Source organism: Ranitomeya variabilis, chromosome 1 (genome assembly GCF_051348905.1).
Source record: "Ranitomeya variabilis isolate aRanVar5 chromosome 1, aRanVar5.hap1, whole genome shotgun sequence".
Lineage (NCBI taxonomy): Eukaryota > Metazoa > Chordata > Amphibia > Anura > Dendrobatidae > Ranitomeya > Ranitomeya variabilis.
Window position 1 is genome coordinate 663,748,431 of NC_135232.1, and position 13,547 is coordinate 663,761,977.

The 13,547-nt window shown below is 42.6% G+C and overlaps 1 protein-coding gene across 3 annotated transcripts in view; it reads left to right on the forward strand.

The window, feature by feature from the left end:
• FMN1 (formin 1) overlaps nucleotides 1-13,547 on the forward strand; it is a 445,090-nt gene that overhangs the window by 288,536 nt on the left and 143,007 nt on the right. For all 3 annotated transcript variants that reach the window (XM_077263405.1, XM_077263415.1, XM_077263424.1), the window contains one exon: nucleotides 12,303-12,364. In XM_077263405.1, the coding sequence (XP_077119520.1) occupies nucleotides 12,303-12,364 (62 nt within the window). The remainder of the gene's footprint in view (nucleotides 1-12,302; nucleotides 12,365-13,547) is intronic.

The following is a 13,547-nucleotide window of genomic DNA, read 5'->3' on the forward strand; positions in this document are numbered from 1 at the left end:
ACCAAGATAGACCTTCGTGGTGCGTACAACCTTGTGCGCATTAAGCAAGGTGATGAATGGAAAACCGCATTCAATACGCCCGAAGGTCATTTTGAGTACTTGGTGATGCCTTTTGGGCTCTCCAATGCGCCTTCAGTTTTTCAGTCCTTTATGCATGACATTTTCCGGAAGTATCTGGATAAATTTTTGATTGTTTATCTGGATGATATTTTGGTTTTTTCTGATAATTGGGATTCGCATGTGGAGCAGGTCAGGTCGGTCTTTAAAATTTTGCGTGAAAATTCTTTGTTTGTCAAGGGCTCAAAGTGTCTCTTTGGTGTACAGAAGGTTCCCTTTTTGGGGTTCATTTTTTCCCCTTCTGCTGTGGAGATGGACCCAGTCAAGGTCCGAGCTATTCTTGATTGGACTCAGCCCTCGTCAGTTAAGAGTCTTCAGAAGTTCTTGGGCTTCGCTAACTTCTACCGTCGTTTTATCGCTAATTTTTCTAGCATTGTGAAACCTTTGACGGATATGACCAAGAAGGGCTCCGATGTAGCTAACTGGGCTCCTGCTGCCGTGGAGGCTTTCCAGGAGTTGAAACGCCGGTTTACTTCGGCGCCTGTTTTGTGCCAGCCTGACGTCTCACTTCCCTTTCAGGTTGAGGTGGATGCTTCGGAGATTGGGGCAGGGGCCGTTTTGTCGCAGAGAGGTCCTGGTTGCTCTGTTATGAAACCTTGTGCCTTTTTCTCTAGGAAGTTTTCGCCTGCCGAGCGAAATTATGATGTGGGCAATCGGGAGTTGTTGGCCATGAAATGGGCATTTGAGGAGTGGCGTCATTGGCTCGAGGGTGCTAAGCATCGTGTGGTGGTCTTGACTGATCACAAAAATCTGATGTATCTCGAGTCTGCTAAACGCCTTAATCCGAGACAGGCCCGCTGGTCATTGTTTTTCTCCCGCTTTGATTTTGTTGTCTCGTATTTACCAGGTTCAAAGAATGTGAAGGCCGATGCTCTTTCTAGGAGCTTTGTGCCTGATGCTCCTGGAGTCGCTGATCCTGTTGGTATTCTTAAAGATGGAGTTATCTTGTCAGCTATTTCTCCGGATCTGCGACGTGTGTTGCAGAGATTTCAGGCTGATAGGCCTGAGTCTTGTCCACCTGACAGACTGTTTGTCCCGGATAAGTGGACCAGCAGAGTCATTTCCGAGGTTCATTCCTCAGTGTTGGCAGGTCACCCGGGAATTTTTGGCACCAGAGATCTGGTGGCCAGGTCCTTTTGGTGGCCTTCCTTGTCAAGGGATGTGCGGTCATTTGTGCAGTCCTGTGGGACTTGTGCTCGAGCTAAGCCTTGCTGTTCTCGTGCCAGCGGTTTGCTCTTGCCCTTGCCTGTCCCGAAGAGACCTTGGACACATATCTCCATGGATTTCATTTCTGATCTTCCGCTATCTCAGGGCATGTCCGTTATCTGGGTGATATGTGATCGCTTCTCCAAGATGGTCCATTTGGTTCCTTTGCCTAAGCTGCCTTCCTCTTCCGATCTGGTTCCTGTGTTTTTCCAGAACGTGGTTCGTTTGCACGGCATCCCTGAGAATATTGTGTCAGACAGAGGATCCCAGTTCGTTTCCAGGTTCTGGCGATCCTTTTGTAGTAGGATGGGCATTGATTTGTCGTTTTCGTCTGCTTTCCATCCTCAGACTAATGGACAGACGGAGCGAACCAATCAGACTTTGGAGGCTTATTTGAGGTGTTTTGTCTCTGCTGATCAGGACGATTGGGTGACATTCTTGCCGTTGGCTGAGTTTGCCCTTAATAATCGGGCTAGTTCCGCCACCTTGGTTTCGCCTTTTTTCTGCAACACTGGTTTCCATCCTCGCTTTTCTTCGGGTCATGTGGAGCCTTCTGACTGTCCTGGGGTGGATTCTGTGGTGGATAGGTTGCAGCAGATCTGGAATCATGTAGTGGACAACTTGAAGTTGTCACAGGAGAAGGCTCAGCGCTTTGCCAACCGCCGCCGCGGTGTGGATCCCCGACTACGCGTTGGGGATTTGGTATGGCTTTCTTCCCGCTTTGTTCCTATGAAGGTCTCCTCTCCCAAATTTAAACCTCGTTTTATTGGGCCTTACAAGATATTGGAAATCCTTAATCCTGTATCTTTTCGTCTGGATCTTCCTGTGTCGTTTGCTATTCACAATGTATTTCATAGGTCCTTGTTGCGGCGGTACATTGTGCCTGTAGTTCCTTCTGCTGAGCCTCCTGCTCCGGTGTTGGTTGAGGGCAAGTTGGAGTACGTGGTGGAGAAGATCTTGGATTCTCGCCTCTCCAGGCGGAGGCTTCAGTACCTGGTCAAGTGGAAGGGCTATGGTCAGGAGGATAATTCCTGGGTGGTCGCCTCTGATGTTCATGCGGCCGATTTAGTTCGTGCCTTTCATGCCGCTCATCCTGATCGCCCTGGTGGTCGTGGTGAGGGTTCGGTGACCCCTCACTAAGGGGGGGGGTACTGTTGTGAATTTGCTTTTTGCTCCCTCTAGTGGTTACTAGTTTTTTGACTCTGGTTTTTCTGTCATTCCTTTTATCCGCACCTGGGTCGTTAGTTAGGGGTGTTGCTATATAAGCTCCCTGGACCTTCAGTTCAATGCCTGGCAACGTAGTTATCAGAGCTAGTCTGCTGTGCTCTTGTCTACTGATCCTGGTTCCAGTTATATCAGCTAAGTCTGCCTTTTGCTTTTTGCTATTTGTTTTGGTTTTGTATTTTTGTCCAGCTTGTTCCTAATCTATATCCTGACCTTTGCTGGAAGCTCTAGGGGGCTGGTGTTCTCCCCCCGGACCATTAGACGGTTCGGGGGTTCTTGAATTTCCAGTGTGGATTTTGATAGGGTTTTTGTTGACCATATAAGTTACCTTTCTTTATTCTGCTATCAGTAAGCGGGCCTCTCTGTGCTAAACCTGGTTCATTTCTGTGTTTGTCATTTCCTCTTACCTCACCGTCATTATTTGTGGGGGGCTTCTATCCAGCTTTGGGGTCCCCTTCTCTGGAGGCAAGAAAGGTCTTTGTTTTCCTCTACTAGGGGTAGCTAGATTCTCCGGCTGGAGCGTGTCATCTAGAATCAACGTAGGAATGATCCCCGGCTACTTCTAGTGTTGGCGTTAGGAGTAGATATATGGTCAACCCAGTTACCACTGCCCTATGAGCTGGATTTTTATATTCTGCAGACTTCCACGTTCCTCTGAGACCCTCGCCATTGGGGTCATAACAGACACCGACTCCAAGAGGATGGTCTGAGTGCCCAACGTCCACAGATGGGGGTTGTGCTCACAGCCCAACACCGTGCAGGACGCTTGGTATTTGCCACAGAGCACCAGATGGCAAATTCACCACTGGTGCTCTTCACAGATGAAAGCAGGTTCACACTGAGCACATGTGACAGATGTAACAGAGTTTGGGGACGCCATGGAGAGCGATCTGCTGCCTGCAACTTCCTTTAACATGACCGGTTTGGCAGTGGGTCAGTAATGGTGTGGGGTGGCATTTCTTTGGAGGTACACACAGCCCTCCATGTGCTCACCAGAGGTAGCCTGACTGCCATTAGGTACCGAGATGAGATCCTCAGACCCCTTGTGAGACCATATGCTGGTGTGGTTGGCCCTGGGTTCCTTGTAATGCAGGACAATACCAGACCTCATGTGGCTGTAGTGTGTTAGCAATTCCTGCAAGATGAAGGCATTGAAGCTATGGACTGGCCCGCCAATTCTCCAGACCTGAATCCAATTGAACACATCTGGGACATCATGTCTCGCACCATCCACCAATGTTACGTTGCACCACAGAGTGTCCAGGAGTTAACAGATGCTTTAGTCAAGGTCTGGGAGGAGACCGTCCGCCGCCTCATCAGGAGCATGCCCAGGCATTGTAGGGAGGTCATACAGGCACGTGGAGGCCACACACACACTACTGATCATCATTTCCTGGTCTTGAAGCATTTCCACTGAAGTTGGATCAGCCTGTAACTTCATTTTCCACTTTAATTTTGAGCATCATTCCAACTCCAGACCTCCGTGTGATATTATTTGTGATTTACATTGATCAGTTTTATGTTTTATTATTCTCAGCACATTCCACTATGTAATGAATAAAGCTTTACAACTGGAATATTTAATTCAGTGATCTCTAGGATGTGGTATTTTAGTGTTCCCTTTAATTTTTTGAGCAGTGTATTTTTTTCATCCAGCCTCTTACATTTGCCTTAGATTTAGTAAACAAATTGTGTGGTAATACCCAGATGGCTTAGCGATCAGATGAGTGTGTAATCGCAGCTCTCTGAATGTGATGGGTATAAATCCTGGGTCTTTAAAGTTCACAGCGGTAATAATGGACAGAGACGCTATAGAAGTGATGCTGTTTATAGGCCTATTATAGGTTTATATGCAAGCAGACACGGGATGGTGATGAGGAAAATGGCACCAGTTTCCAAATAACATATGTTGATGCTTAGTTTTTCATGGTGTAAGAGGTGTGGACTGGACTGTTGCATTTCTGCCTCTGAAGACACCAATTGCCTTTTGTGCATTGTCTTTTGTATATATATGTATTGTGTTGTGTTGTAATGTATCGTAATATACTATGCATAGTGTATAAGTAAAGTTGATAGTGTACAGTGGAAGGGAATGATGTGCATGAAAATGCTTTTCACTGTGAAGGAAACCTCCATGAGACTTTCTAGCCGCTACCCCTTGTACATAATTCTTACCAAGTTGCCATGTTTTAGAACTTGAATATCCTTTATTGAACTTTAACACCTTTGGTCCTATCCAACCAACACCATCGGCTAATAGCGACCTGCACGGACTCAAGGCCCTTACAGCACCAACACCCAGCCAAGACCACTCTTTCATGTAGTGCACCAGGGCATCACAGGAGAAAACCAGTGCCTTTCTAGTGGCTACCGCCCTGCGCCATTCAACAATGGTTATGATCATTTAAGAGAAGCTGTGTCAACCAACATGGCCACAAGTTTATGATTACACAGGTTGAATCACTTTTTCCAAGACTATAGAGTTTGCTATGCCTAGTTACACAGCAGTATGGATGTGGGAGAACATTACACAATCAGATAAGCCATTCAGAAGTGTAGTAAAGCTCGGTTGATTACTCATCAGGTCCAATTTTCATGAACTGTCCGAAAGGAGAAGGTAGATAAACTATATCATTTTTTTTTCTCCATATAAGAGAACGACTGATGACACTCGGACCAAACTCGGATAAAAATATATTGGACATCTGAATCGGGCCTAAAGGTGTGTGCACAACCGTCTGAAACCTGCCTCATAAAGCACAAAATAATATCTACAAAGAATAAAACACTGCACAGCAATGTCAAAACAACATTGCTGTGCACATGTTATATCTTTTGTATTTATATCTTTTGTATTTTCTTTTAAACGCATAAGTCTATAAAAGCCAAGAAGCTGCTAAAATAAGTAATACATAATTATTTTTTTTTTTTTAACGTCTTCCTCTCGGAAGTAGCTCACTCTTTAAAGGTTTACATTACAAAAAGGATTAAGCATACTACCCATGCCAATTAATCCTACTGAAGGATGGGCAACACTCCATAACAAGTATTAAAGATCCTATAGTAAATTAACCATACTCGGATCAAGAAGTGTCTCTCAACAACAGTTTATAAAATAAATACTTTTATTAGACATCCAGAAAATGACACAATACAAATAAAACAAATTGGTGCCTCAAACCATGCAAATAGAGGCCAGCTAAAGAGGGGGACACAAAAATACCCAAATAATTACGGTAATCCTGTCTGTCTGCTATATCATATTGGAACCATTTAATAATATTTCAAATAATCTAAATATATAATAGATGTATACCAGCAAAAATTGTTGCATATCCTCAATCAATATTTATCCTGCATGTGCGCATATGTCCATATACAATGAAAATGCACCAAATATGCAGGGCAGAGAAACACGGCAATGGATCACAAATAAACTAAAGGCATGGTTTTGCCATCAAATAGAAACGCCCCTTCATACACCCAGACCAAGAATGCATATTTGGTGCATTTTCATTGTATGTGGACATATGCGCACATGCAGAAGAAATATTGATTGAGGATATGCAACTATTTTTGCTGGTATACATCTATTATATATTAATCGTATTTGAAATATTATTAAATGATTCCAATATGATCTAGCAGACAGGATTAATTATTTGGGTATTTTGTGTCCCCCTCTTTAGATTGCCTCTATATGCATGGTTTGAGGCACCAATTTGTTTTATTTGTATTTTGTCACATTCTGGATGTCTAATAAACTTGTTTATTTTCTAAATTGTTGTTGAGAGACACTTCTTGATCCGAGTATGGTTAATTTACTATAGGATGTTTATTGCTAATTACAAAAAGGATGCCAGCAGTGGAAAGGACTCCAATAAAGATGCTTCAAGAACAACACCGCTAGCACTTTCCTAAAGCATCTTCGCCTTAAGCTTGAGGCGTATGCAGCGCCCCAGAGTCTGGTCATTGCAGTACTGTCGCTCCGCCACTAAGGGGAGTGATGGTACGTCTGATGGCACTAAAGGAGTTCACCTGACTAGGTATCACAGTCACACATTACACTTCACACTCCGGCCACCAGGGGGAGCATAAGGTTCTATGTATTAGGCCACTCCTCACACTCTGGTAAAACTGGGAGTCGGATAGGAAGTTAGCGAGAAGCTGACTGGGTTTTGCCCAGGTAACATCTAGTGAGAGAGAGCGTTGCTTGGGAAGACTCAGGGAGGTCCCTGTCAGGGGTGGGATCCTGGCAGTGGCCTAGCACAAGACAGATCGTTACGGAGCCGTGCCTGCACCTCATTGCGGCGGCATCCTAAGAAAGGACACGAAGCAAAGTATATTGTGGAGAAGTGAGAAACGAGATCACAGCACAAAGGAGATAGAACCAGGAGGAGTTGTGCCCCAAGATCGGCAACATCCTTCTGAGGCGCGTAGCCGGCGGCCGGAACGCCGAGGAAGTAATAGGCTCTACGCATTACTCTGAACTACGGCAGGACAGTTAACTCTGGGTTGGCTGTTTCACCTTTACACCTAATGAAGACAACGGAGGCAATTGTGGGAGAGGGGCGTCTCTAGGGTCCCTATAAAATAGCTCCAGGCCTACCCCGTCATACGGGTGCATCCTATCCAAACCATCTGGGGGACAAAGAGAAAGAACAGAGACATACACGACAGTTGTGAGGACTATCCTGTGGTGCTCAGCAGGGAGGTACTACAACACACAGGCGCTAGTAGGAAGGCTACTGATTTCCACCTGCAAAGGGAACTCTGGATGTACCTTCGGACCGGCCGGTCTCAGCCAGCCCTGTTAGCAGTGCTCTGGATTGTGGATGCCGAAGCCTTCCGTAAAAAGGTAGAGACTGCAACCCTGTGTCCTCGTTATTTACAGCGACCTACACCATCACCATCTACTCATCAAGGGAAGCCCTGGGGACATACTTCACCTGTGGGAAGTTACACCATCTAGCTGCCATTCCATCACCCCAGCGGACCCCTAGCAGCGTCGGTCACCCTGACCGAATACCACAGGTGGCGTCACGAACACTTGACAAACTCTCACCTACACCTTTATTTGGGCGCCCCTTAGCAGGGCCACGGACCAGGTTGGGCCACCGTGACACCCCTAGAACCGAGACCGAGGGACCCGGTACAGAGTACCCCACTGCCCTGCGTCTGGGGGCCGCTACACGTACACCTGTGTCTAAAAGACATCTTGTGCATATATGCTTAGACAAAGCGCACAGGATGAGTATTTAGTGTGTGTTTGATGTTGCAGATTTTCTAGACCTATTATGTAAATTAGGTTGCGTGAATTTTTTTCACTGTTTTTAAAAGCTGAGAAAAAGAAAGCTGTTTTAGCGCGATAGTATTTATTCATCTAGTTATCAATCATCCTACAGGTGTAACGCACGACTTGTTTCACTGTCAGCAGCATCCAGCTTTTCCAATTCCTCCCCCCAAAAATTTTTCTCTGATGCTTTTTTTGTCATATTTTAAATAAAACTTCCTTTTACTTAGCTTTGATAACATTTGGTTGATGGTCATATGCAATTTATATGCCTTTTTACTGCGTTTTTGCTGTGGAATCAAGATAGAAATGGATATGAGATTTTTATCTGTGGATTTTCCTCTTCTCCATCAAGAGAAAATACGCTTCTTGTAAAACACATCTACAAAAGAAATTAACATGCTGCAAATTTAAAAAATAAATAAATAAAAAATAAAACCACTTCCAGTCAATTAACACAGCATTAAGAAAAATTGCACACTGAGCAGTATAGTTGCATGAATCTCATCCACTTTTCTGGAACAGTAATATTGTGCGGATTTATATGCAGGAGAAAAAAAAATGTACCAAGTACTCATCATGAGAACTAAGCATAACTGAATGTTTCCAGAAATGGTTTCCACTTAAAAACTTGTCATGACTGACCATCTGTAAATACTTAATCTGTACAACCCCAAAGACTATGTTCCCACTATGAGATTTTGATGAATTTTGTACATTGTGTATTTTCGGGAAAAAAATGCAAGTAACCTATTTTACTTAATGGTTGCAGACATCATGCAGAAAATCATCATATGCTCACTGTGGGAAGAATGTATCCTTAGGGCATGTTCACGTCTTGCGTTTTTGCATTTTTCTTTTTTTTTTTTTTGCCTCTGCACAAAGAGATTCCAGTGCTGCATACAATATGCACATTTTTACATGCAATTTTTTGAGGCATTATTACTTGTGTTTTTCATCCATTCATTTGAATGGATGAAATTGCTGCAAAAAAATACTGAAACAAATAAAATGCATCTTGGGGGAAAAAAATATGCATGGAAAGAAAACCCAAGTTGTACATGAGATTTTAGAAATCTCATTGATTATGCTGCACAGTTTACACAAAAAAGCAGCAAAAAACATGCAAAACTGTCACGTGTAAACAAAGCTTTTGAGTACAACTACTAAGGCTTCCTTCACACATCGTTTTTTTTGCCATCAGTCACAATCCGTCTTTTTTTGAAAAAAACGGATCTAGCAAATGTTTCTGCTGGATCCGTTTTTTTCTCATAGACTTGTATTAGCGAAGGATTGTGACGGATGGCCTTCCGTTTCATCCGTCGTTTGATGGATCCGTCGTAAATTCTGTGTCCGTTTCCCGGAGACAATGGACAAAGTAACGTTTTTTGTGTACGTCGAAAAGTCGGACAGCGACAGATCCTGCACTGTCTGTCGGCTATAATGGAAGCCTATGGACGTCAAAAGCAGGAATCCAGCGACGGATTTTTTGAAACTGAGCATGCCTGGAAGAATTTCTATTCCTTTAATTTAACCCATTTTTTTCCATTCAGGGAATCTCTCTCTCCCTCTCTATCCCTCCCTTTAAATTCCTCCAGCAGCTGCTTCGAAGGATCCATCAAAAAAACGGATCCAGTGCGTCAGTTTTTTACAATCTGCACAGGTTCCGTCTTTTCAACACTTTGACGGATTCTAAAAAACTGATATGTGAAAGAGGCCTAACTGGTGCAGTCTCATTGCTTTGTTCATTTACTCATTAGATCCTTATTCTCTTGATTGCACATGAAATAAGACCTTTACCACCAGCTTTCAATGACCTAATCTCCTGATTTCAGGTTTTCTCAGCCATGTTTTACACCCAGGATTTGCAGTGCATTGAGTGCAAACAGTTTTCGTAATCATTCTAAGCTCTATTTGGTTAACACCTCAAAATAGACACAAAGCTGTATGTAACTATACAGCAGCGCGTATAGAGATGATAGACTATTGTTCTTTGTAATTTGCTATTTTAGGAAAGGGAGCGGCATGTTGTAGTGTATATTCATCAATGGAATTTTTGACCAAGAGTAACATCTTGCACTTAGGCTAGTTTCACACATCAGTGTCTCCCAGAAGTGACATTAGGGTTCAGGTCAGAAGATCCATGGTCCCCCCATAAGGCATATGTATTCATACAGGTCTTTGAAATATAAATCCATTGACACCTTTTATATTTGCCATCTGTTTCAGCATTGCCAAATAAATAGCATTTTCATTTACATGCACATGAGGTGTTAAGTGCTCTGGGCTTGGCCCAGCCCCCACCTCTTTAAATAGATTGATGGCTCAAGGTCTATGTGATGTTGGGCACCTGGCAAGGAAATCAGACAGCGAGCTGTCAGTCAAGCTAAGGAGGCTGGTGCCGGACAGGGAAACAACCTAGAGACTCAGGCACTTTAAGTTGATTATAAGTAATTATAAAGTTGAATGATTCAGAAAAAAGTATGCGGGACCTGGACCCGTTGAAGTGTGGTAACTCAAATGGCCGTTGTCCTCTCTCCCGACACGCCTCTGTCCGCTGATGCACCTTACCATCTAAGATGATAGTCATGAAATAAATGACTTTTCATTAAAGCTGCCATGGTGCGTGCCCCATACTTTTTTTTTTTCTGAATCATTCGTATCTACATGTTGATATGCTGACCATCTCCAAATTGGACATTTATGCTTAAAACGGCTCTATAATCCGGCTCAACTCCTTCGCACAAATGATTATATGTTTTAACACTGGTGCCGCTATTCACATTTCTTTGTGGCTTAGAGATTAATTATAAAGTTGCCGATGGAGTTACATTTCCAAGTCCTGCATTGCCCACATATGCAGCTTTGGGGATTGATATTACTGAGAGAGTTCTATTAATCTCTTCACTTTCTGCACCAGCCATCTAACATAGAAGATGACTGTTTTTTCTCCATACTGATACAAATATTATGGTATTGTTGTTTTGTGTTTTGAGCTGCTATGGTCGTTGGAGTCAGTGACTGGTACCGTCTTTCACTCAGTCTTTCGTCCCTTCCTTCGTTCCATCTGTCCTTCGTTCCATCTGTCCTTCGTTCCATCTGTCCTTCGTTCCATCTGTCCTTCGTTCCATCTGTCCTTCGTTCCATCTGTCCTTCGTTCCATCTGTCCTTCGTTCCATCTGTCCTTCGTTCCATCTGTCCTTCGTTCCATCTTCCGTCCTCTCAAAAATGAAAATCAATTGAAGGTTTATGCTCATCATACTTCACCAATTCATCATTTGTTGGTTTAGGTAATTTTTTTTTTGTCCTCCTTTTTGCTCATCAGAATGGTTGCATAATATTTTATTAATTGGTTGCAAATAGTCTTTTTTTTTTTTTTTTTTTACAAGTTGAACACAAATTTGCTAATTATAAATGCTTGCTAAAAAAATACCGCTTTTGTGCACCACAAGGGTGTTGCTGTATTATTAACTTGCAGAAATGAAATACTGAATATGTCACATTCAAATAATCACTACTGGAACCATTTGTACTCCGGTGTGCTTTTGGAATATGGTGTCTAATTCTACTAAAAACTACGTAAAAAAAACCTCAATGTATTCTTAAAGGTGCGTGAAATGGATACATCCTGTAACCATGTAATAAATATACAGGTCAGTTAAGTGTATGTGCTGGAAGTACTTCTAAATCTACATATTAAAGTGAACCTGTCCCCAGGATTAAAAGTGGGCAAATTTTGCTTTTGTTTTATTCCCATTGTTCCCTTGATTTATTTTCCTTCTTAATTTTTTTTGTGAGTTCTCCATACGGTTCAAGCCATATGGGTGTTTTTATTTAGTGTTAATTTTTATGATCTTTAACAAGGGGATGTGATTCACAGGATAATGATGTAGAGCAGCCTACATACAGACCCCTAGAGAACCCTGTGAGCACCGCCCTATTGGTAAAGATCATAAAAATTAGCACCAAGTAAAAAGGCCCAGATCTCTGGAACCATATAGCAGATTTAAAAAAAAAAAAAATTACTCTGGAGTTATGGAAATTAAATTAAGAACAAAGTTGTTCACTTTTGACCTGGCGACAAATGTACCACGCAATTGCGTGTGATCAAAGCATAAGGCAACCATCCAATGGGCTACATTCAGCTTTTACATTTATTTTATAAATTGTGATATTCCCATAATAGGTCTATCGTTTTATAAACCAGTGTTTATGTATGGAAAAATGAGATGCACTTTTTTTTAGACCGCGTTCACATTTCTCATTTTAATCAGAGTGAATATGAGCAATGGAAAAGTTGTTAATGGCATTGTCAGCTGAACTGCTACATAAAAAAAAATTGCTCTCCACAAATTATTCATTTTGTTTTCTTTTTTTGTCACCACATATACAGACGATTAGTTATCAAGTTTTAATGAGATTAGTTTGGCTATAACACTTTTAATTATTATTTTCATTATAGAATACCAAGCTGCAATTATGCATCAGAAGAGGAAGCACAAGGAGGAGCTGGAAAGTCTAAAGGTAATGATGATGCTCTCTTCTGGAAATCTACCAGGTGCACTCTTTGTCCTTATTCTTGTGGTTTTGTTAACAAATCCCTGAAGAAACTATTCTCTTCTTTATGGCTAAAAAGATTGTTGTTAATATCAACTATATTAAACATACATGCCAGGATATAGAAATAAAAACTGGACAATACAGATAATACAATACTAATTGGCGAGACACAGATATAAGCCCCATTTTTATTTCTAGGTACTTTCATGTATATGTTTTTTAATATATTTGATGTTAATAAAAACCTTTTTAGCGATAAATTAAACTATTGTTTCTTTCTTGAAGAGGTGGGTTTTCAGGTTCCGTCTGAAGGACCCGAATGTGGTTGAAAGTCGGACGTGTTGGGGCACGGAATTCCAGATGAGGGATATTCGGGAGAAGTCTTTGAGGAGATTAGGTGAGGAGCGAATAAGTGTGGAGGAGAGAAGGAGGTCTTGGGAGTAACAGAGATTACGTGACGGAAGATATTGGTAGATTAATTCAGAGATGCATAGAGGAGACAGGTTGTGGATGGCTTTGTAGGTCCGTATTAGTAATTTGAACTGGAAACGCTGAGGGAATGGGAGCCAGTGCAGAGATTTGCAGAGGGGAGAAGCGGAGGAGTAGCAAGTAGAGAGATGAATTAGACGGGCAGCAGCGTTAAGGATGGACTGGAGAGGTGCGAGAGTGTTAGCAGGGAGGCCACAGAAAAGGGTGTTGCAGTAGTCGAGGCAGGAGATGATGAGGGCATGCACAAGCATTTTAGTAGATTGAGGGTTGAGGAAAGGACGGATTCTGGAGATATTTTTGAGCTTGAGGCGACAGGAGGTGGAAAGAGCTTGGATGTGCGGTTTCAAGGACAGGGCAGAGTCAAGGGTTAAGGTACCTTCACAGTAAATGCCTTTGCAACGATAACGATAGCGATCCGTGACATTGCAGCGTCCTGGATAGCGATATCATTGTGTTTGACATGCAGCAGCGATCTGGATCCTGCTGTGATATCGCTGGTCGTTGCTGAAAGTCCAGAACTTTATTTGGTCGTCAGATCGGCGTGTATCATTGTGTTTGACAGCAAAAGCAACGATGCCAGCAATGTTTTACAATGGTAACCAGGGTAAATATCGGGTTACTAAGCGCAGGGCCGCGCTTAGTAACCCGATGTTTACCC